Source organism: Rhinolophus sinicus, linkage group LG16 (genome assembly GCF_036562045.2).
Source record: "Rhinolophus sinicus isolate RSC01 linkage group LG16, ASM3656204v1, whole genome shotgun sequence".
Taxonomy (NCBI): domain Eukaryota; kingdom Metazoa; phylum Chordata; class Mammalia; order Chiroptera; family Rhinolophidae; genus Rhinolophus; species Rhinolophus sinicus.
Window position 1 is genome coordinate 39,226,005 of NC_133765.1, and position 22,019 is coordinate 39,248,023.

The 22,019-nt window shown below is 44.3% G+C and overlaps 1 protein-coding gene across 12 annotated transcripts in view; it reads left to right on the plus strand.

The window, feature by feature from the left end:
* The first annotated feature begins 291 nt into the window (after positions 1–291).
* LOC109456436 (zinc finger protein 84) overlaps positions 292–22,019 on the plus strand; it is a 36,297-nt gene continuing 14,569 nt past the window's right edge. The window contains exons 1-5 of one of the 12 annotated variants that reach the window (XM_019748724.2): positions 328–456; positions 707–764; positions 4,386–4,512; positions 4,762–4,857; positions 8,759–11,238. In XM_019748724.2, the coding sequence (XP_019604283.2) occupies positions 4,413–4,512; positions 4,762–4,857; positions 8,759–10,110 (1,548 nt within the window). In that variant the 5' untranslated portion in view covers positions 328–456; positions 707–764; positions 4,386–4,412 and the 3' untranslated portion in view covers positions 10,111–11,238. Of the gene's footprint in view, positions 457–706; positions 765–4,385; positions 4,513–4,761; positions 4,858–8,758; positions 14,730–14,762; positions 15,095–15,192; positions 15,314–16,291; positions 16,537–19,697; positions 19,871–22,019 lie in introns of those variants that run through there. The other 11 variants (XM_074321248.1, XM_019748723.2, XM_074321243.1 and 8 more) reach the window with 11 other exon arrangements.

The following is a 22,019-nucleotide window of genomic DNA, read 5'->3' on the forward strand; positions in this document are numbered from 1 at the left end:
CGCACCGCGGCCGTAGTGTTACGCGCCTGCGCGGCTGTTTCTGGCTTGTCGTCAGTGGACGTGAGCGGTGGGGGCGTGTTGAGTTTTTGTGGCCGGTACCCGGCGGAGGCGCGGAGTTAACCCGACCCGGAGCGTGCATTGCAGACCAGGGTCTTGGCCAGCTGCGCCTTCCACAGTCGGTCCCGGGCGTGGACGGAGCCAGCCGGGGCTCGGTCCCTCCCGCGTCAGGGCCGCGGAACGGCACAGACTCATCGCCAGACTTGCTCTGCCCAGGCTCGGAGGCCGCGCGTCCCTGCGAGGGACTCAGCCCCGGACCCTCCCTCTGTGGGGCGCGAGATCCCGCCTGGGTGAGCGGGGGTGGAAGCAGCAGGGACCCCTCACGGTTCGGTGGTGTCCTCCGCAGCCGGCGCGCAGCAGCGCGGAATGGCCACCAGGTTCCGGACAGCTTCCTATTGGGTACGTAGGGACTTCTTACTCTGGAGAGATGCCTCGGCGCCGAGTGTGGACACGTTCGTCCCTTAGGTCACATCCAGGGCCTGAACTCATGGGCTGCCCTGCCCCCCCCCCCCCCACACACACACACGCCGTACGCCCGGCCCTGGATCTCACGAATTTGTGTCGATTGCTAACACTTTATTGGCAGCCGCGGACAGTGAGCGCTGAGGGAGATGAGGGTCCCCACGGACTCGGTCCTCTGTCGTTTCAGGTTTTTCACACTCAAGTGCTGAGCTGTCTTCATATCCAGACCTTTAGGGCCTCGTTAGGTAAATTCCCCTCCTTTTTTCTTACTGTTCGTTCAAATGCTTACTTTTTGTGTGCTGGACCCAGGGGCTGGTGCCGGCAGTGCAAAGATAAGTTATGTACGGTTCTTGTTTTAGAGGAGCTGTGCTCTGGCAGGGAGGGTGAACACTGGGCACAGTGGCAGGTGAGTGGGGAGGGGAGCGCCTGGGAGGGGAGTTGGGGGGTGGAAGCGGGAAGGAGCAGTTTTGTAGGCGGGAAGGGCCCGCGGACCACCTGGGCCATGCAGGCGATTGATGGAGTGAGCGAGAGGGAGACTGGGCCGTGTCCGTGGAACTTCCGACCTGTCGTACGCGGTGGCGGTTCCCAGCCTCGGGGACACTATGGGAAGAGGTCTCCTGGGAAAGGGTGCAGTTTTGTCCGTGTTCGGTATGCAATGCCTGTAGCCGTGTGTATAGCTCAGTGGGAATTCTTCCCTGGAAATACACAGGTTAAAGGTTCCTATGACAGCGTTAGCTCAGGATGTGACCGAATAGAGCCCTGAAAGCGACCGAGTGGAGGACTCAGGGCAATGAGACAAGGACAGGGCTGCGGTGAGAGAGGACACGAGAGTGTTTACTTCCTGCAAGTTTGAGAAAAGAACTGCACAGAATGGACCATCCTTTAATTCTTTGGAGAAACGCTCTTTTCATAATTCACTCTGTATGTATATAAAGGATTCATTTTACTTTACTAGTACCTTTCACTAGGTATTTTAATCAGAGTTAATAAATGAAATTAGACTACAGTTTGTGCTGTGCTGTGGTTTTGTGTGTGTGGGGGATGGGTAACGCAAGCTTCTATAATGCTCTGTGCAGGCGTCCCCTCATTTTCTGGCCCTACATCAGATCAGGTACCATGGGAACTTTCTGTCCCTCGGATGCTGATAGAACTTAGTTTCAATATAGCGTGGGACCGCTGGCTTTCTGGAGAGAGTAAACCTTTCGTTACTACTTCAGTTTATTGTATGATCGTTGACTAAGTCTGGCTTTCCTAATTCTTCCTCTTCCAATTTCGATTACTTTTATTTTCCATTTCTTCTAAGTTTCAAATTCACTAGAACAAATTTGTAGATAACAGTTCTGCTGTCATGTTTGCTTTAAAAATGTGACTTTGTTTCAACGTGATTGATATCTTAGGGAAAGATGAGAACTTTCTGTGTGATTTCATAGAAACCTCTTTCCACGACTCTATAATAAGATGCAGCACCCCCTGGCAGGTCTTTTTCAAGGTAAAGTGCTATATTTATTGTGGCATTTGTATATTTCTTAACCATTAAATATGTGTGCAACTGCTACTGTTTTTAGTAGGTTCCTGATTTTCTTTTATGTGTTGTTGACAAAGGTTTTATGCCTCTTCCCATAAGCTCTATGGTTTTACGGTGTGACTTTGCATGGTAGTGGTTTTTTGTAAGGAACATGTTGCATCGCAGCAGAACTGCCTGTCTATAAAAATCTCTTATAAATTTTAGTGTGGATTCTGTCTTGGTCTTAATAGTTATGGCCAGTTAAATAATTCTTGGTCAATTAAAAAAAATTTAATAGTTTCTTTGTGTTTTAGTCTTACCAAGCTTAAAAAATAGGAAAAGGCTTAAAATAAAATAAACCTCCTGTTACCTGCCTTTGTTTCCGTCTTGTCCCCAAATCAGCCACTTCAGTCTGTGTACCCTCGTGTGGCATCTGCTTTCATACAGTCACACGGTCAGAGGGGTGTCTCTTGCTGCATGTCTCCTCCCTCAGTCGTGAGGTAGCCGGCTGGGTGAATGAATGGCCTTGGTGCGCTTCCTTCAGGTACAGACAAGTCACAGCTTCATTTTCTCCATCATAACCTCAGAGGTGTCCTGTCGGGTCTCCCTACCCTGACCCCAGCCGTCATCTCTGCAAGAGCCCGTTGTGTTCTGGTCACAGCCTTATTTGGCTGTTAGTTACTTCCAGACAATGGAGAGGCCGTTCTACACTTGAATCCCAGCTCTGGTTTTTCCTCCACTTGGTGCAGAGAGGACATGGGGGCTCACCTCTTTATTCCCACTTGATGTCCTTGTTGCCCCCGTGGGGGCTCCTCCTGGGTTGGAATGGGAGGGCAGTGGTTAGAGGACAGAAGCCTGTTGCCTGGTGGTCAGTACCCAGCACCTGGGGTCACTTGGAGCTTGTGACACGGCTCCATCTGTGCGTCCTTGATGGGAGCGACTCTCTCTCACTCATCTCTGCAGGCTCCCCAGAATGCACCCCTGCCTCTTCCCTCCAGGGTCCTTCTGCCGGCAGGCAGCCCTGCTGGGTAGCAGCTGTCATGGGGCGGGGGGGGGGGGCATGTCCAGGGCCTCCCGGGCATCACCCTCACCTGCCTTTGCAGAGCATCCAGCAGGCTCCGGCTTCGGTTTCCCTGAGGGACACAGATACCAGACTCCTTGTTTACAGAAATTCCGAAACACACGTCAGTTCCTGTGGCTGAGCTGAGTGGACATCTGGGTTGCATGTGAGACACGGTCTCCTCCGCCCCTTTCTCCCCGCAGGCACTGTCCTTCTTGGGGCACTTCTCCCCCAGTTGTCCACTTGGGTGACCCACTTTCCTCTAGCAGCTGCTTCACTGTCTTCAGCCCCTCGTCCCCTGCGTGTCTCACCCCTCAGGCTTCCCAAATTCCTTGAAGGGCAGCATCTTCGGTTTGCTTGGCCAGGATCCGTGCCGTCCTTGTCAGCGCCCTTGTCTCCCTCTGTGTGCTGCCTCATCCCCCTCAGGACGTCCTCTGTCCCCATGTGATGCCCTGCTCACTACCCCATCACTCCCACTCCAGCCCCAGCTGCCTCCACCTGCCATGGGAACCAGGACCACTCTTCCCTTCTCCATGGCAGTGAGAACCATCTCAGATCTGAGATAGCGCGCACCTTTCTTGTTCAAGGCCTCTGGGGGGCTTCTCCTTACCTGGAATAAAATCTCAAGTCCTTACCATGTCCCCTGAACCCCGGTTGGCCCCAGTCATGGCCCCTCATTTTCTCGAAAGAAGGCTGTGAATTCACGTACTTGGCACTTTTAAAATTTTTATATATATATTTTCTTTTGTTTTAGGAGGGCGCAGGTCACAGTGGCCCACATAGGGATCAAACCAGCAACCTTGGTGTTATTAGCACCACACTCTAACCAACTGAGCCAACTGGCCACCTCTGCCTCTCTCCCTCTCTCCCTGTCTCCATATATAGTGCCAGGCTCTCACTCCCACCGAGACCCAAGATGGGCTGAGCAGCTGACAAGGTGATAGACCAGCTGCAGGGTCAGACCTTCCTGTGTCTGGCACCTTATGTAGAATTGTCTTCTCCATCTCTGCAAAGTATACATGCCCTGCGAGACTCCTAACTTCATTTGCACGGCTAGATGTTTGTTTCCCTTTCAAGACTGAAAGCTTCTCGAGGACAGACATAGATTTTTTTCTTCCTGAAATCTTCAGGACCCAAGAGTATCTGGCGCAGAGAAGCTCAGTGATTTTTTTTTTTTTTTTAATTCTCTCTCCGAGGAAATGCTGACCTGGAGGGATGTGTCTCCTTTCCCGGCCCCCCTGAATCTTGTCCATGTCACCTAATATAATTGCATTCCATTGAACAGGCTGTGTGTTATTACAGGGATTATTGTCATTCAAGGATATATCTATGGAGTTCACCTGGGAAGAGTGGCAGTTACTGAATTCTGCTCAGAGGTACCTGTACAGGGACGTGATACTGGAAAACTACAGTAACCTGGTATCCGTGGGTAAGTCCTGCTTCTCTGTGTGAATCATAAAGTACCTTCCGCTTTCCTTTGTTCATGTTCTCTGGGGCCTCTGAAGTACTTAAGGATTATGGACTTGAACTTCAGAGGTCATGTGTTCTTAGTCCCTATGCGGCTGTCACTTCCTAATTGTACTTTTTCCCCAAATGCCACAAGCAGTTTCATTTTGTGGCCTCTCCGTCCCTAGCAATTTGGGAAAATCCCACGTCCTTTGTGATTTCCCATTGACAGGGTATCATGGCACCAAACCTGATTTGATCTTCAAGTTGGAGCAAGGGGAAGAGCCATGGACAGTAAATGCCAAGGTCTCTCATCAGAGCTGTGCAGGTGGGTGAGTGGGACCCAGGATGGCGGGAGGTGTGGAGCACACCCCCTGGCACCCAGGCGGCGTGTCTCCCGAAACCTTTGCTTGAAGTTCGAGAAGCCCTGGGTTGACTTGGGGTGGGAAGGAAATGGCCATCGGTCCTCATGTTTGGGCTCCTCCCCGGCTCTGAGAGGTCGGCATGCTGTTTTCTGGGTTGGCTTCCTGCCTTCTGCCAGCTTCTTTCCTGCTTTCCTTCCCGTGGTCGTGGACTGTGTTGGCCACCCAGGCCTTGAGAGCATGTCCCTTTCCTCTCACCTTTTGGTGTGACTCAGACACTGCTTCCCTTCCAACCATTTTATTTTCCTCCCACAGTACATCCCTTCCGCTTCACCCACAGTCTTTCACTTCCTCCTCTTGCCTTGACTGTTGTAGGAGATTTCATCACTTCCTTCTGTCTTCTCACACTGATCACTTTGAATTATAGCTGTTACTTTCGTGGGCACTTTTCTTAAAAGAAGTCCAAAACCTAGCCTGGTCTCGTCTATACCATGTTTCCCTGAAAACAAAACCAGGTCTTATATTAATTTTTGCTCCAAAAGATGCTTTAGGGTGTATTTTCAGGGTCTGTCTTATTTTTTCATGTACAACAATCTCCATGTATTCAAATACAGTCATGTCATCTTCTGGAACATCATCATAACGTACTAAATGCGTCCGTCTGGCTGACAATCTTAACTGGGGCTTATTTTTGGGATAGGTCTTATTTTCAGAGAAACACAGTATTATTAAGTAGTTTTACCACCTTCCATTCCCCTGGCTCCTTTTCCCTTTTGAGTTGCCCAAAGGAGTTTGTTTCCCGAATTTGGCCGTTTGCTCTTATCCTGTAAATATGGAAAGGCTCTTCCGTTCTGAAAAGTTAAGCTCTTTTTTTCTTAGTGCTGTAACATCAAAGTGGATGTTTTCTTCCCCTTTTCTTCGTTCTAGTCCTGGGTTTTACGTGTTTGCAGGAGACCCTATACTTGCCCACTTTTCATTCTCAGGGTCAGAAATGGGACGGGACTGCTTCCTCAGTTTTCCCATCTTCGTTACTGCTGTTGCAGTTCTCGTCCTGTGTCCTGACCTCTGGGGGTCACTTGGGGTACCATGCCGCCTCTCTCCTTCGCTAGCCTCAGGACTGCTTCTGTTGCTGTCAGTATTTTATCCTTTGAAAATACCTTTGTAGTTGTGCCTCCTCGATTGTCACCCAGACCAGGTGAGTATTCTCTCACACTTGCATAGGTCAAATTCTTGGCCACATTTGCGACCTTGAATCTTCTCCTTAACTGTTGCTGCTGGATTTATTGTCGTAAGCTTCCTATCACCAGTCTGAGAAAATAAGAAATATCTTAAAGCCCTGGTTCAACCAGAGTGAACAGGGCAAGACTTATCGTCTCAGGTGACCAGTGTCTGCCACAGGGCAACAGCTCCGTGGTGCCTTCACTCAGAAGCCGTGGTGTCAGGGATCAAGGTTCCCTCTGTCTCCCCTTTGGCACTGTCAGATGCTAGCTTTTCCCTTCTGCACGGTCAGGTCACATGCAGACAGCAGGAAGCACTGGGTCAGTCCTGTTTCTTTCCAAAATGTCCCTTTCATTGGTGCCCATAGTCTTTCCCAGAAGCCTGGCATGTTTTCTTACAACTGACATTCCAGTGCCAAACCAGTCACGGTTGGCAGACGTGCCCTGCGCCTGCCAGCTAGACCACCTGGATGGTATCCTCGCCAGTCAAGGCTGCTGCACAAAGTGGGGAGATGCCTTGGGGACACGGTGAGTGGCGTGTGTCAGAGTTCCCCTGGGGTGTTCAGCCCGACGCGCCCTTCTTTCCAACGGCACTCCTTCAGAACGCTGGTGCTAGCATGAAAGCTCACCAGCCCTTCCCTCATCCTAGACCTGAGCCCACGTGCAAGTCTGGGATCCTTGGGTGTGTGTGGTGCCGTCAGACAGGTCAGACAGCCTTCACGGTGTGAACTGACACGTGTGGGACGTAGACTGTCTGTGCCAGACACTCACAGCTTATGGAGGACCCAGGACATTGTGGTAGAGCCGTCCTTCCAAAGGGGACGTGGGGAGAAATGGCCACCGCCGGTCCAATTGCTCACCCCATCTCCTTTAGAACAAGGTTGGGGAAGGCTTTTTGCCCTTGTATTGGTGTAATTTCCTTGTGCAGCTCCTGGCACTTTCCTCAGAGACAGTGTGCCCTCCTGCTGTCCTTGGCCACAGATGAGAGAACGTATGGGGACAGTGCCCTTCCTGGGGGCTGTTTACACTTTCATCAGCCCACTTGTATTGGTGCACGTTTCGGGGTTTTACGGTTGAAGAATCATAGCTGTTACCAGACCCAGGTTAGCGTTCCCTTCAAAACAACAGGCTCTAGTCATTTTCTTTTTCTCTGACAAATGCTGGTAAGCCAGGGACGGCAACCAAGTGTTGTTTAGACGTAGTCTTTCAGCCCGAGAACCCTCTCTTGTCGCCCCCCATCTCAGTACTCTCACCTCTAAACCTTGAGCCCCGTGGCCCCGCTTTTGGGCACAAGCCATAAGCTGACTCATTCCACCACTGTTGGGAAGAAAGTGTTTAGCAGGAAATCCTGAGGCAGCAGGAAGCTACTAAAGAGCCACCACAGCCATCCTGTAATGACAGGAGGAGGGCTATCCAGACCAGGACCTGCCGCTGTTTTCCTTTGAGCCCGTCTGTTTATCACACTCATCATTTTAGTCTTTGGGCCTCATGGGGGACCTTCCCATTCTCTCTGCATCTCCTGTCAGCCTGGAATGTCATGGGCTCTAGGGCTGTTCAGGCATTCCATTGGATTTGCACATACGCCCGAGAAGCTGTCATCTGTCATGTCATTTAATACCTTTTAGTGCTGTCGACGCCTGCTTCCTACTAGCATTGAACGGACATCTGCAGCCTATTTGGTACCTCCACTTTGATAGTGAACTGAGGTCTTAAATGTAGTAAGATCCAAGACAAAATTCCTTTATTTTCCTTCCACACGCGTTTCTCTTTCAGTGTTTTCCATGTCAGAGCGGCTCCACCCAGCTCTCCAGTTTGAAACCTCGGAGCTGTTGCCTTCGCCCCTCTCAGCTCCCACATCCCCTCTTGGCAGCTCTCCTAGTTCTCCCTCCAGGTGTGCTCCATGCTGGCTCAGCACCAGAAGTCCCGTCCCAGCCACTGTCCAGTCACCTAGACTATTGCTGGGCTTCTAATCTGTGTCTCTGCCCTTTGCCCACTCATTCATTCCGTAACAGCCAAAACAGTGGGCAAGTCTTCTCAAAAAGCACAGACGAATCGAGATGTTCTCTAATTGAAATCGTCTGGGTTAGAGGAAAGGTGTTTGGCCATGGTCCTGCCTTCACTCTGCCCACTCAGTGCTTTTAGCTACCTTGGCCTTTTTCCATTTCTTAACCGTATCGGTCGGGTTCTCTCCTCAGGAACTTTGTACTTGTACTTCCTCTATTTGTAATGCTCTGTCCTTTAGTTCTCTTTGGCTCACGCAGGCTCGTTTTTAATGTCTCATTGTGCCCACTTGTCATACCCTGGTGGTGCCATACACTGTGAACTCACTGTTTGAGTGAACTCCTGCAGTAATAAAATTCAGACATACAACAATTGCCATGGCTCCTAAGAGTGGGATGACTGCTCTAAAAACCATCTGGACCGCTTCTGATTTCCTGCCCACTTCCACAGTGGCCTTGGTTTGCTTTGACTCAGGTCCCTGCACCCACCCTGCGCTCAGGTGTGTGCACACACATACCTGGCCAATGTTTCTCTGAACCATTGTCAGGCCTGTTACCAAAAGGAAGAGACTCATTACATGGCAGCTCTAAAGCTCTTTAGTTCTATATCAGGTTCATGTTATGATTTTAAAAATGTTTCTTTTTCCTAGAAGACTGGAAAGAATGGTTCTGGAAAAATCAAGATGAGCTTGAAAGTGTTGAGAGAAACTATGCTTGTAATTCACTTGGAAAACTTCATCTGAGCAAAACCCATGTTTCTTCACGACAGAGACTCCCGAAGTATAGCAGTCACAGAAGAAGTTTGACACAAAAGTCAGCCTTAACCAGAAGCTATCTAAGAAAGAATCCTGACAGGTTTCATGGATATGAACAATCATATTTTCTTAAGCATCAAAGAGCTCACAGTATAGAAAAAAACTGTGTGTGTGGTGAATGTGGGAAAGCTTTTCGTTGCAAATCACAGCTCATCGTCCATCTCAGAATTCATACAGGGGAGAGACCTTACGAATGCACTAAATGTGAAAGAGCCTTCAGTGCCAAGTCAAACCTTAATGCTCACCAGAGAGTTCACACCGGAGAAAAGCCCTACTCGTGTAGTGAGTGTGGGAAAGTCTTCTCTTTCAGGTCACAGCTCATTGTCCATCAGGAAATTCACACAGGAGGGAAACCTTATGGCTGCAGTGAATGTGGGAAAGCCTACAGTTGGAAGTCACAGCTTATTCTACACCAGAGAAGTCACACAGGAGTGAAACCCTATGAGTGCAGTGAATGTGGGAAAGCCTTTAGTTTGAAGTCACCATTTGTTGTCCACCAGAGAACTCACACAGGAGTGAAACCCCATAAATGCAACGAATGTGGGAAAGCCTTTAGGAGCAAGTCCTACCTCCTCGTTCACATCCGGATGCACACAGGAGAGAAACCCTATCAGTGCAGTGACTGTGGGAAAGCCTTCAATATGAAGACACAGCTCGCTGTCCACCAGGGGATTCACACGGGCAACAATCCTCACCAGTGCAGTGAATGCGGGAAGGCCTTTGGCAGGAAGGAGCAGCTGACTGCACACCTGCGAGCTCACGCAGGAGAGAAGCCCTATGGGTGCAGTGAGTGTGGGAAGGCTTTCAGCAGCAAGTCCTACCTCGTTATACACAGGAGGACACATACAGGAGAGAGACCCTATGAGTGTAGTTTCTGTGAGAGAGCCTTTTGTGGGAAGTCACAGCTCATCATACATCAGAGAACTCACTCAACAGAGAAGCCTTATGAATGCAGTGAGTGTGAGAAAGCCTATCCTAGGAAGGCCTCACTTCAGATACACCAGAAAACTCATTCGGGAGAGAAACCTTTCAAATGCAGTGAGTGTGGGAAAGCCTTCACCCAGAAGTCATCTCTCAGTGAACACCAAAGAGTTCATACAGGAGAGAAACCATGGAAATGCTCTGAGTGTGGAAAATCCTTCTGTTGGAATTCAGGGCTCCGCATACATCGGAAAACTCACAAGTGAGGACTGAGAACGAAGCCATGTTAGAGGCATTCTAACAACTTGGTCCTTGGGAGACTTCAGATGCTGCTATAGACAGGACAGATAAGCAGGAAATCCTAAAAACACACTCATCAAAGAAGTCAGTCACTTGGAATGTACATGCAAACGCTTTTACAAATCCTTGAAAATGAGAATAATGGAAGGAATTAAGCAGTGACTGTAGCAAACCTGGTGGCATCATTATGAAGGTTTAATGTGGAGAATTCATATGGAAAACACCGTAAATGTAATAAATTGGGAAGCATTTTCCCATCGAAAATGTGTCATGTGCAGAGTTGCATTCCAGCTTCGAAGCTGTGTGTTAGGGTGAAGAAAATCTCAATTATAAATGGTGGACTTTTTCATGGTGGTGTGTAAAGTTTTTTATTTTAATATGTAAGTACAGTAATGGTCAGGAAAACAGCCAGGAACATATTCTAAAGGTTAACGGATATTTAGTGTGACTTTCCTGAGCAACACTGAATAGCATTTTTTAAACTTTTGGTATTTTTTTAATGTAACTTGTTATATATATATTTGATAGTTTGTGGGACAACATCCCACAATATTCTCCATATTAAATGCTAGATATACATATTGTCTCTATTTCTTAGCAATATATTTCAAATAATATGGCTTTTGCTAAATGAAAGGATACAGTTCTCACTTCCAATGATTTTTCTTATTCAGGAGTCCACATGAGTGGGGCTGGCAGTTATTACAGGGCTGCATGTAGTGAACCCTGAATCTATTTTAGTTCAGTGTCTTCCCATTGAGTGATAAAAGCACTCTGGTTTTCTCTGGAGAAATCCCTGCCCTCTGTGTGTGCATCCTGTGGTAGTGTCTTTTAAGGCGCCCTTTCCACTAGCCACAGGTGACCGGGATGCCCACTGTTGGGGAATGGTAGCCTCTTTTCAGTCTCACATGGACCAGAAGGGAAATGTGGGAACTCATATATTGTTCCAGAACGCTAATGAGACCATCAGTTACTTCTGCTGTATTGATTTCCCAGAATGACTGGGTACTATCCCTTTTCGAACCTGATTTTCTGGCCTTATGTGTGCTTCCTCATATCTTTTCAATAAAAATGTCTTTTTCGGCAAAAGTTAAGGAGAATGAGTGTCTTGTAACCTCAGGGCTTTAATTGATAAATTTTGGCTCTGGAATAGTATGTACGTGACAAACTGTTACAGAAAAGTGGGGCATGTGGTTTAGGTATTGTTCCTGAAAGACGAGAATCAGATTGTTCAGATTTATAAGATGGAACGTTTCTTGCCCATCGTATGAAGTGGTGTTATTGTTTGTGTACACCAAGCACCTGTGGCCCTGATGTTAAGATTCTGGGAAAATTGGGGAATGACTGTGAATAAAAGTTCACATTTATGAGGAAATCGGGGACAGGAGATGAGATGGCTACTTCTGGTCTTATCAGCTTTTAAGTTCGACAGTGACAGACCTGAAGCCCCAAAATCTCATCCCAAGGCAGAGTATTGAACTCAGTAAGTCCCTGTGACATTGCCAAAATAACTCCTTACTCACAGCTGTGGGGCTGAGGTGGTAGAATTAAAATAGGAATTTGGCTTACTGAGTTGAAAAAGCCACCTGACTCAAATGCTAACTAATCCCTCAGGTAAACGTGCATTGGTCTAGAAAGGTCTCTTGATCCCTTCTCACTACGTCTGCATGGCCTTCCCTACGGTCTTGCCTGGGGATAGTGAGCTCCCTGGTGTCTCTTCTTATGAGGACACTAATCCTATGGGATCACAGCTCCAGCCTTCGGACCTCATTAAACTAAATGTCCTTAAGGTTAAGGAAATAGAGCCACACTGGGGGTTAGGATTTCGACATGAATTTTGGAGCTACACAAACACTCAGTGCATAGTGCAATAACCAATAAGAAAATGTACCAGGGGGAAAATCACGTTCATGATATCAACGAGAATGATACACTATGAATATATACAATGTTGAATTTAAAATGAGTTCTAGGAGTCATAAAGACAAGCAGAATTTATGAATAAAATTATAAAATGCTATTAAAATTCATAACAATTGAAAACTGACAGATTCATTGATGTAGTAGAGTCAGTATAATAAAAATATTAACTTACAAAATATAAAAATACAATTGCAATCAAAACAATAAGAGGCTTTTTTTTGAAATGTGACAGATTCTAACATTTACATGACAGTTTACAGATCTCAAACTATCCAACACAATAATTACAAACACAATTACCGAAATTTTCCCTTTTAGATACAAGAGGTTTTTTAAATGCTAGAATAATAAAACAATGTGGTATTCACACAGCCATAGACTAATAGATCAGTGAAACAAAAATTCCATAAAGGGACCTTTGAACAAATAGGAACTTCAGGTACAAAAGGAAGAAATTTACAAGTATTGAAGAGAGAGTGGCCTATTTGATACTTGGTGTTACGGTTTGAACTGTGTCTCCCCTCCAAATTCACATGTTGGAGTCCTAACGCCCCCACCCTCAAGCACCTGAGGACTGTATTTGGAGTTGGGGACTTAAAGAGGTAAGTAAGGTAAAATAAGGTCAAATGGATAGCCCCAATCCAAAACGACCAGCGTCCTTATGAGATTAGGACATAGACACACATAGAGGGACAACCATGTGAGGACAGGCACCTACAAGCCAAGGAGAGAGTCCTCAGAAGAAACGAAATCTGGCAACACCTTGATCTACTTCCAGTCTCCTGGATATTAACAAAATGTTGTTTAACCCACCCAGTCTATGGTATTTTGTTATGGCAGCCTTAGCAAACTAATACACTTGGGATTAAGAAATTGGCTTTCCATGTGGAAACAAAATGAAATTAGATCAGAATCTCACACTACATGACTACACACAACTCCAGATAGATTAAAATGTAAATGTCAATGCTGAGTGCCAAAACTGAAAGATAATACAAGGAAGTATTTTATGCTATCAAGATGGAGAAGGGTTTCTTAAGACACTTAAGGAAACCATAAAGGAAAAACTAAATAAATTTGATGTCAAAACTAAAATCTAAGAGATCAACAATTTTATAAACAAAGTTCAAAGACAAGGAATAGACAGAAAAAATTAAAACATTGAGGATTAGTAAGTATACATTCAAATCCGTGAATCTAGTAGAAAAAGATAAGGCAATACAAAAACAGGAAAAAAATAATTGACAATTTATAGAATAAACCACAAGTGTTGTAGAAATGTGTATACTTCACCAATGATCACTGAAACACATTACCCATATATTCTGGATTTCAAATATTAGTCCAGTTCTTAAAATCTTGATCTTAGGTATGCATACCTTGTTCGTAACTTGTAACGTTCCAGCATTACACAGCATACTGGCTTTATGGTTCAAGTCTATATTTTTATCACGTGAAAGTAGAAAACACATGTTCTAATTTGTTATTTTTTTAATGTAAAATGTACTTTTAAATTTTCTTTTCATCTTATTGAGGTGATTATATTTTTAATTTTTTCCTTTGATATGTTGAGACGGTAATATTCATGGATAACCTGATTATCTATATTTCTACAATAGAATCCACTTGGTTATAGTATATTTTTGTGAGGTATCGCAGCCTCTCTCTGTTAAATATTTCTCAATATTTCTGCATGGATACTTCTGTCTCAGCTTCCTTTTCAATTCATAATTTGTTGATTTTGGTGTCCTATGCTATTTAATAAAGTTCCTTCTAATTCCTCTGGAACTATTGAAATTACACGAATTCTCTTATCGCTGGATATTTGAAAGAGTTCACGGAGAACTCAATGATTGATGCTATTCGGCAGAGAATCTCTTTATTATTTACCACGATTAGGTTTTCTTGTTTTTTGGGTCAAATTTGATACATCTATTAGTGTCATAAAGAATTTTGAATTTAACAGAGAGGATTCTCATTCAATTTCCTATGTGTCTGTTGTTATTTCTCTCTTTTTAAAATCCTACCCTTCTCTCTCTTTTTAATAAGGATAGTTACTTGTCGATGATTCTCCCCACAGCACCTGAATTATGGATCAGCTTCACTTTTTCCCGTGGATTAATTCCTATTTGCTTTCCATAAATGTGTTAAAAATATTTGTTCTGTTTTCCTCAACTGAATTCGTAAGCCAACTGTCTTTTTTTCAGGCTACTTTTGGATTTGAATTCCGAGTCTTTTAAAATCCTAATCCTTTATGTTTTTTCCAAAACTGTACTCACGAAACTCGGTCCAGGGCTGGCACCCGTCTCCGCGTCTCTAGGCAACCAGCGTTCCTAGGACGCCGCCGAGCCGCGCAGCCTTCTGGGAAATGTAGTTCGGAGGCGCCGTCCTCTCGCGCACGCGCGCTCGCATGGACACCGACACTTTAGGGTTACGCGTCTTCTCTTTGTCCTTCGCCGCCACGCGAGAGGCGAGTGTGTTGGTGTCTGCAGACTCCCAACCCTGTCCAGGCCGTGTCGGGGTCCAACGGATCCGCAGGGATCACACCGAGGCCCGCAGGCCGGGGCGTTGTGCCGGCCGGGAGCGAGGCGGCGGCGACTCTGGGGGCCGCGATCGGTCACGTGGTTCCGGGTCCAGTGCACCCGAGGCCAGCGGCCTGGGGGTCGGTGTCGGCGATTTTTGAGTGTGCAGGGACTGGGGTTGAAATCCGACCGGCGGTTGGGGCCTGTGGGGAGCCCGTTAGGGATGACTTTGGGGGCCGTGTTGGGCTGCGGGGTTCGAGGCCTGTGGGTATCAGCGCATAGGCGGGCGGGGAAATCCGGGGGTCCCGGGGTTGGTGTGCGGCGGGCACCGATGGGGCCTTGGCCGGAGCGTAGGGTTAATTGGGGAGCCTGGGGCCGCACGGCGTGGAGCTGGGGTCAGGACGCAGGAGCCTGGGCGCACTGGTCACACGTTGTCTGGGGCCCTGCTGGGTCCCGACCGGGCTCCGAGCGCAGGGCGAGGATGAGGCCGGCGGGGGCGCGTGCGGTGAGTGACCGGGTGGGAGATGTCTGCGTGCCGGCCTTTGTCCTGAGGCGTTGCTCCTTGGCCCTCTGGGTTCTTACCCGTTGGACGTTTCCTTTCAGGGCGATTATTAAAAGGCGCTACCTTCCGCACGTGGCTTCCCTGGATGTCTTTGGCTGCCAGCCCAGGTCAGGTTCGGTTGAAGGGCTGGGACCCGATGGCTGAACAGAAAGCGTTTATTGTGTGAGTATCTGAGCAGAACCAGCGCAGTCAGGGGCGAGGGGGACCTGGTTGCTGGGCCTGTTATCCCGCCTCCAACCTGACTTCACACAGCTCAGCGCTACTTTTATCAATAGAGTGTTTTAAAGGACTTCTCTCCTAAAATAACAAGCAAGCAAATGAAACACCCCTAAAAACCAAACAACTTTTGACAATAGCTGGTGTGGCAGGTGCAACATTGCTCTGAAATCCTTATCTCCCCATTTGATCCTCCTCTGCCACTTGGAGCTGATCGCTCCCGATTTCTGGGCGGCACGTTTTTTCATCTGAAAATAAGGGAGTGGAAAGAAATGATCTCTCCCCCACTAGCTTTAATGCCTTTTGCTGCCATCGAAACATTCTTCATTTTATTTGTTAATTATTTGTTTACTTTGTTTCTCCCATGTAATGCTAGACTGAAACTGTTGTTTTCTTGGTTTAAGGATTAACATTAAAAAGTAATGTATTTTTTTCTATTATAAATTTAAAATATGTCCACTAGTCAATTTGGAGCGTCTTGATAAAATCATTCATTATCCCATCACAAGGAGATAGTCACTGCTAACATTTTGGTACATTTCTTGTAGCCAATAAATGTAAATATGTTTTTAGTACACCTTATTCATATTTCCTCCAGAAAAACAAAATTGGGAATATGCTGCATATGCTGCTTAAGACCGTTACAATAGATCATGAATGTCTTTCTGCAACTTGGAATATTTTGTCCCAACTGGGAAGTTTAAACTTACCTGGGGAGATTTTCAACAGGCCTGTCAGAACTTACCTTCTCATTTTATCCTTAGTCTGCCCCGATGCCATGTTTTCTGGACGGGGAACTGTATTGTGCCTATCCTAGGAATATAAACAGGGACTCTGGAGTCCTTTGCCTGTGTTCACAGGCGTGGTGGACTTTGGGATCACAGGCATGGGACCAGTGGCTCAGATCTGCCACTTCCTTCCTAGTGTGTCATCGATTCTGGGCAAGTGGATGGACCCCTGTGCCGAATGCATTTGAAAAGACCATGTGGGGTATAGAGCCCCTGACTCATAATAAGTGTAAATGTCACGTTTATTACTGTCCTGAAATTCCTTTACAACGTGATGCTGAGTGGAAGGACGGGATGGTGATGAAGGCTGCTCCTTCCTTCTGAAGATGAATGTGAGGCTGTCTCAGGGAGTACTGCAGTGCCATGCAGGAAACTGCCAAGGTAAAAAAAATACCAATTGAGTTAAAGTGGGCCAGATCCTACAGTGAAGGGCTTGGGCTTCGGTGGATGAGGTGACATGTGAGCGCCCAGTGTAAGTAACAGTTCATGGCTAAGTTCTCCCTTAAGGGCCAACTTTCAGAAAAAATTACTGTTCAAAAATAGGAATGGACTTTTGTTGTGATTTTCAGAATGAGCCATTTGTGATCCGCAACACTAGAAGCACCTCTCTAGAATGTCAGAAACATTTTGTTTTTAATTTTTAATTTTTTTGTTAATGGGAAACATTGTGTTTTTCCAGGACCCATCAGCTCCAAGTCAAGTCGTTGTTTTAAATCTAGCTGTGGAGGGCACAGATCACTGGCACATGTGGGAATCAAACCAGTGACCTTGGTGTTATGAGCACAACGCTCTAACCACTGAGCAATCCAGCCCCTTACCCCCTTTTCCCCCGGAACATTTTTTAAATTAAACTAAAATAAGGTTGAGTCTGCATTGTGCTGAGTAACAAATATCGGAAATATTTCAAAACCACCGTACTGGTGGCTTATCACGCCCTGTTTTGAAATTCTCAATTCTGTATATTCTCTACAATAAATCTACCTTATAAGTTTGCAATGAAACCCAAGTAAACGTCACCAAGTAGTCTTTGACAAAACCACAGAGGGAATTTTAAAATCACATTGTGCATTTGGCTGCGTGCTTAAGGAATGGTTTGAATGATAAACGTAGTTTTATTCATCACAATGCCAGAATATATTACAGGAAATGAGATGAAGTGAAAACAGAATGCAAAGAAAATGACATATTGTGTTGGGTTTATTTTCCCCGGTTTGGGGACATGGGGGTGTGTCTATATGTTATTTATGGTTGATTTTTTTAACCACACAAGTTTTTACATTTTTCAATGGTTAAATTTATTGACTGTTTTTTAAAAGAAATAATGGCTTTTGTATCATGTGTAGGGAAAATTTACGCCAAATTACCCAAATATTCACCAGTGTTTTCTTCATGCATTATTGCGGTTTCTATTATTTTAAATTCTAATCCATCTGGAAGTAGTTTGTTGTAGTGTAAGAGATAAATAACTAGCTTTGTTTTCTTTCAAATGTTACCACTTCTGTTTGTGAAGTAATCCAGTTTTACTCATGGCTTTGAAATGCCACATTTCATTGCATACTAAATCCTGACGTATTTGGACTCTAATGCTTTATTCATCTGTGTGTCAAATGCTTTATTGATTATAATAATTTTATAAAATATGTTAATATTACATGGACCTTTTACACTCATTATTTTGTATTTCCAAAAGGATCTGAGCTCTTCTTGAACCTGTTTTCTTCCAGATGAACTTTATAGCTACTTGTTGAAGGAAAACTTTTTGAGATTAGGAGTGGAGTTAACTAAAGATATAAAACATTTTGGGTTAAATTATCTTTACTATATGAAGTCTTCCTATCCCAAAACAAGACCAAATTGTACATGTATGAATTCTGTTTTTCTCGTCCCCTTTGGTGTTTTCAGTTTGTTTTATATGGATCTTACATATTCTAGTCAAGTATATTCCTGTATATTTTATGAATTTTTTTTCTATTATGAGTAGATTTTATTTTCTATATTGTTATTATTGTATATAAGAAAACTGTTGATATTATTATACAGGTATGTTTATTGACCTGGAAAGATGTTCTTTCCATAGTGTGAAAAAACAAAAATAGTTTTTAAATGTGCCATATACTTATTTTTTGGTTAAAAATATCCCAGTAATTTTCACCATCTCTTAAGAATGGTTGTCTGTGGTATGGTGATATCATAGATAATAGTTGGTATATGTTTCTAAATTTCACCGTCATATTTTACTTTTGTAGTAATAGCTGTGGCTGATATTTGTGTAGTGCTGATGTGTGTCAGCTCCTGCTCTAATTATGATGCATATATTTTCACAATTTAAGATACCAAGGAATGCCTTCTTGTGTAACTGAGAAACTTCAACATGTGTTTCTGAGTTGGCACTGACGTTGGAATCACAGAAAGGCATGAAAGGGGAGCTTGATTTTTTTAAGTACTGCTTTTTAGTACAATACAGGGAAGAGCAGGCTGTTCTTTGTGTGTTTTTGGAAATAAGAACTTTAAGATACATGGGGGATGTGCATAAATACACACAAATGACATGATTTTGGCAGTAAATGCCTTGAACATAGCAAGAAAGAGAAATAACATTCCAATTCTGCTACTTAATTAATAGTTGTCAGTCATGGGTGCGCTCAAAATCACTCTAAATCTCAGTTTTCATTCTGTAAAGTGGAGATTATGTTAAATGCCTTATTGGGTCATCGTGAGTATTAAATTATAAAGTACTTAGTATTTTGTCTTATGTGTAGAAAGTACTCAAATATTAACTATTGTTATAAGGAATTGGTCACTTTCTTTTTAATATCAAATTCGTAAGTCTCCCACCTGAAAGTGACCCAGCGGTCTACATTATCCTATCCTCATCATTTTATCAAGTAAATAAATGGAGGCTTAGAAGGCAAGAAAGGAGCGTAATGGGGGGTATGGAGTGTCATCCTACAATAGGTAAAACGTCATCCTCCAGAAATATGGAACCTCTGTGCATCAAACAACATAGCCTTATATACAAAATCCAAACATCAACGTGATATTTACAAGGAATAATTGACCAATCTGTAATCATATTGGGAGATTTTAACACACTTCCTTCAGAAATTGATAAAACTAGCAGACATTAATTATGCAGGTTACAAAAGATTTTAATAGGACAGTAAAGCTCAGAAAAATGAAGTTTGTTTATTTGTGTCCAGTCACTTAGCCAGTAAAAGGAAAAGATTGACTGAAACTCAACTGTTTTAACCCAAATGACATAAGCTTTCCAAACTTCTGTCTATATCACCCGTTCAAGTGACTTCACTGCTCGCACAACATTGGCTGGCTCTCAGAATGACTTACTTCTGGTATTGCTTTAGGCTTGTAATGCAGACTTCCGCTGCTCTTTCACACTACATCCTGTTTCTGTTCTTGTTACCCTATCTGTTATGCAGATGACACACTCTGGCCCTGGGTGGTCATGAATTCCTAATTCCTGGCAAGAGAGGGACAGATTTTCCGTGAGGATGAATATTCTAACTGAAGCGTTTGTCCCTAAGCCCACAGATCGTGTGCAGGAGGGGAAAGGAGGCTCCAACCAGCAGCTGATCTCTGCAAAGACCTCGCCACGACCTCAGCAGAGTTTCAGGAAGAAGCAGAAGAGACGCAGGATAGAAAGCTCTCAGAGTTGCTAATCATTTCCCACAGGGAACAGAAAATGACCATGTTACAGGTGAGTTGACTGTTTACTCCTCGTTATTTTCCTAGGAGATTAGAAGTGTGCAAGTCTTCCAGTGAAAAAGAAAAACATAAATAGATAAGGAATCAGGGAAAAAGAGCTTCAGAAGAGAAGGCCCAGATTGTGACAGAATTAGAGCAGTGTTAACTAGATCCTTGAGACATTCTTAAGGTCTGAACTTTTATAAACCGTAGTGTCCCACGACGTCTTTGAATTTGAGCTGCTGACTTACTTAGTTCTCAAGTTTTTGGCAGTTGTAATGTGAGTTGCATTATCGAAAGGAAAGAAAAAAATTAAGTCTTCATAGAAAATAAATATTTCTTGGTCATTCCTTGATGAAGTCGAATAAATTATATAATGAGTAATATTTTCAAGAGAAACATTATAATAAATACGTAGGTCCTATAGCCATTTTGCAGTTTTTCTCAGAGTATGACTCAACAGGAAAATGCCACAGCAGAACTTAGTGACCATAATGGTTTATTTTATTTACCTATGTCTTTAATTGTGAAGCAGAATCACATGCAGAAAGTACATAAAAGGTAAAAGTGCAGCTTAATGCATTATCAGTTGAATACCAGTAAAACAACCACGCAGGTGAAGAAATAGAGCATTCCAGAGCATTCCCAGCCCAGTTGCAGCCCCGCAGGTGCCCTGTCCCGTCACTTCGCCCTCCTGACTAAGGGAACCAGGACCCTGACCTCTGGACCCATTTCCTTGCTTTATGGATTTACTTCAAAGGGTTCAAACTAGACACTGCTTTCTATTTGCTGCCAAAACATGGAAAATACAGATTTTTGCATATTTGTGTCCAGGAATTTCTTAAGCACACTTATTAATTCTAATAACTTTTCTTTAGATTTGATAAGATTTTTCCATGTTCACAAAAATTTCAGCAATACCCTTTTTTAGTAAAAAGAAATTCCACTGAATTCCTATTTTGCCAAGACTTTTTATAAGAAATAAATGTTAATTATTTTTCCATTTTTGGTGTATTAATCTTGTTTTTTTTATATGCTAATTCTTTTTCATACCTTTATAGTCTTGCCTTATGAAATCTAGTCCTTATTTTTGAAAATTTTAAACGTGCTTTTAAAAACTCTGTTAGATGTTACTGTTATTTGCAGTTCCTCTGATGTGAATTCCTCCATTTGCAGATATGCTTTATCTATATCTATTGAGGTGGTTCTGTATTTTTTCTTTAGACTTTTTTGCCCCCCTTTCTTCCGCCTCCCCCCATCCCCCAACTCCAGTTCATGCCGTTGTTTCTCAGTGTAGTTGTGTAGGACACAGCTCCCTGGCCCATGATGGTATTATGAGCCCTGCGCTCCCCCTCCTGAGGCTGTGTGGCAGCCCATAGCAGCCCAAGGCAGCCCAGCTCCAAGGAAAGCTGTTGTTCACAATCTTAGCTGTAGAGGGCGCAGCTCACTGGTCATGTGGGAATCCAACCGGTGACCTCAGCCTTAGGAACACGTGGCTCCAACCACTTGAGCCACTGGGCTGGCCCTGTATTATTTTTTCTTAATCTATTAAAGTAGTGAATATCATTGATTTTTTTTTTTTTCAAATGGTAAACCAACCTTGAATGTCAGGGATAAACCCCAACTTAGTCTTAACATATTTCCTTCGTTAACGTTTATCTATAGTGTAATTTAGAGTTCTCACATCAGCATTCATGTGTAAGTCGGCCTTTGCTTTTCCTTGCTTGCAGTATCGGTTTAGGCTTTGTTACCAAGATTATGCTGCTGTCAAAAAGCTTCTTCCGATTAGCATGCTCCTGAGGTCCACCCATGTTGTAGCACGTCAGAGATCATTCCGTCCTGTGGACACACTTCTTATTTATGCATTCGTCACCTGATGCACATTTGGGTTATTTACCCCTTGTGGTGGTTGTAAGTAATGGTGAAGTTTTTGTGTGGATTTACTTTTCGTTTCTCATGAGTGCATACCTGAGAGTCATTGCTGACCTGTATGCTGAAATTAGATTTAATTTTCAACAAACTGCCGCAGTTCGTAGCGTCTTAAACGGTTCCTACCAGTATGAAGTTCCAGTTTCTTCACATCCTTTCCAATACTTGTTCTCGTTTGTCTTTCTTGATTATATTTATTCTAATGAACGTGAAGTGGTATCTCATTGTGGTTT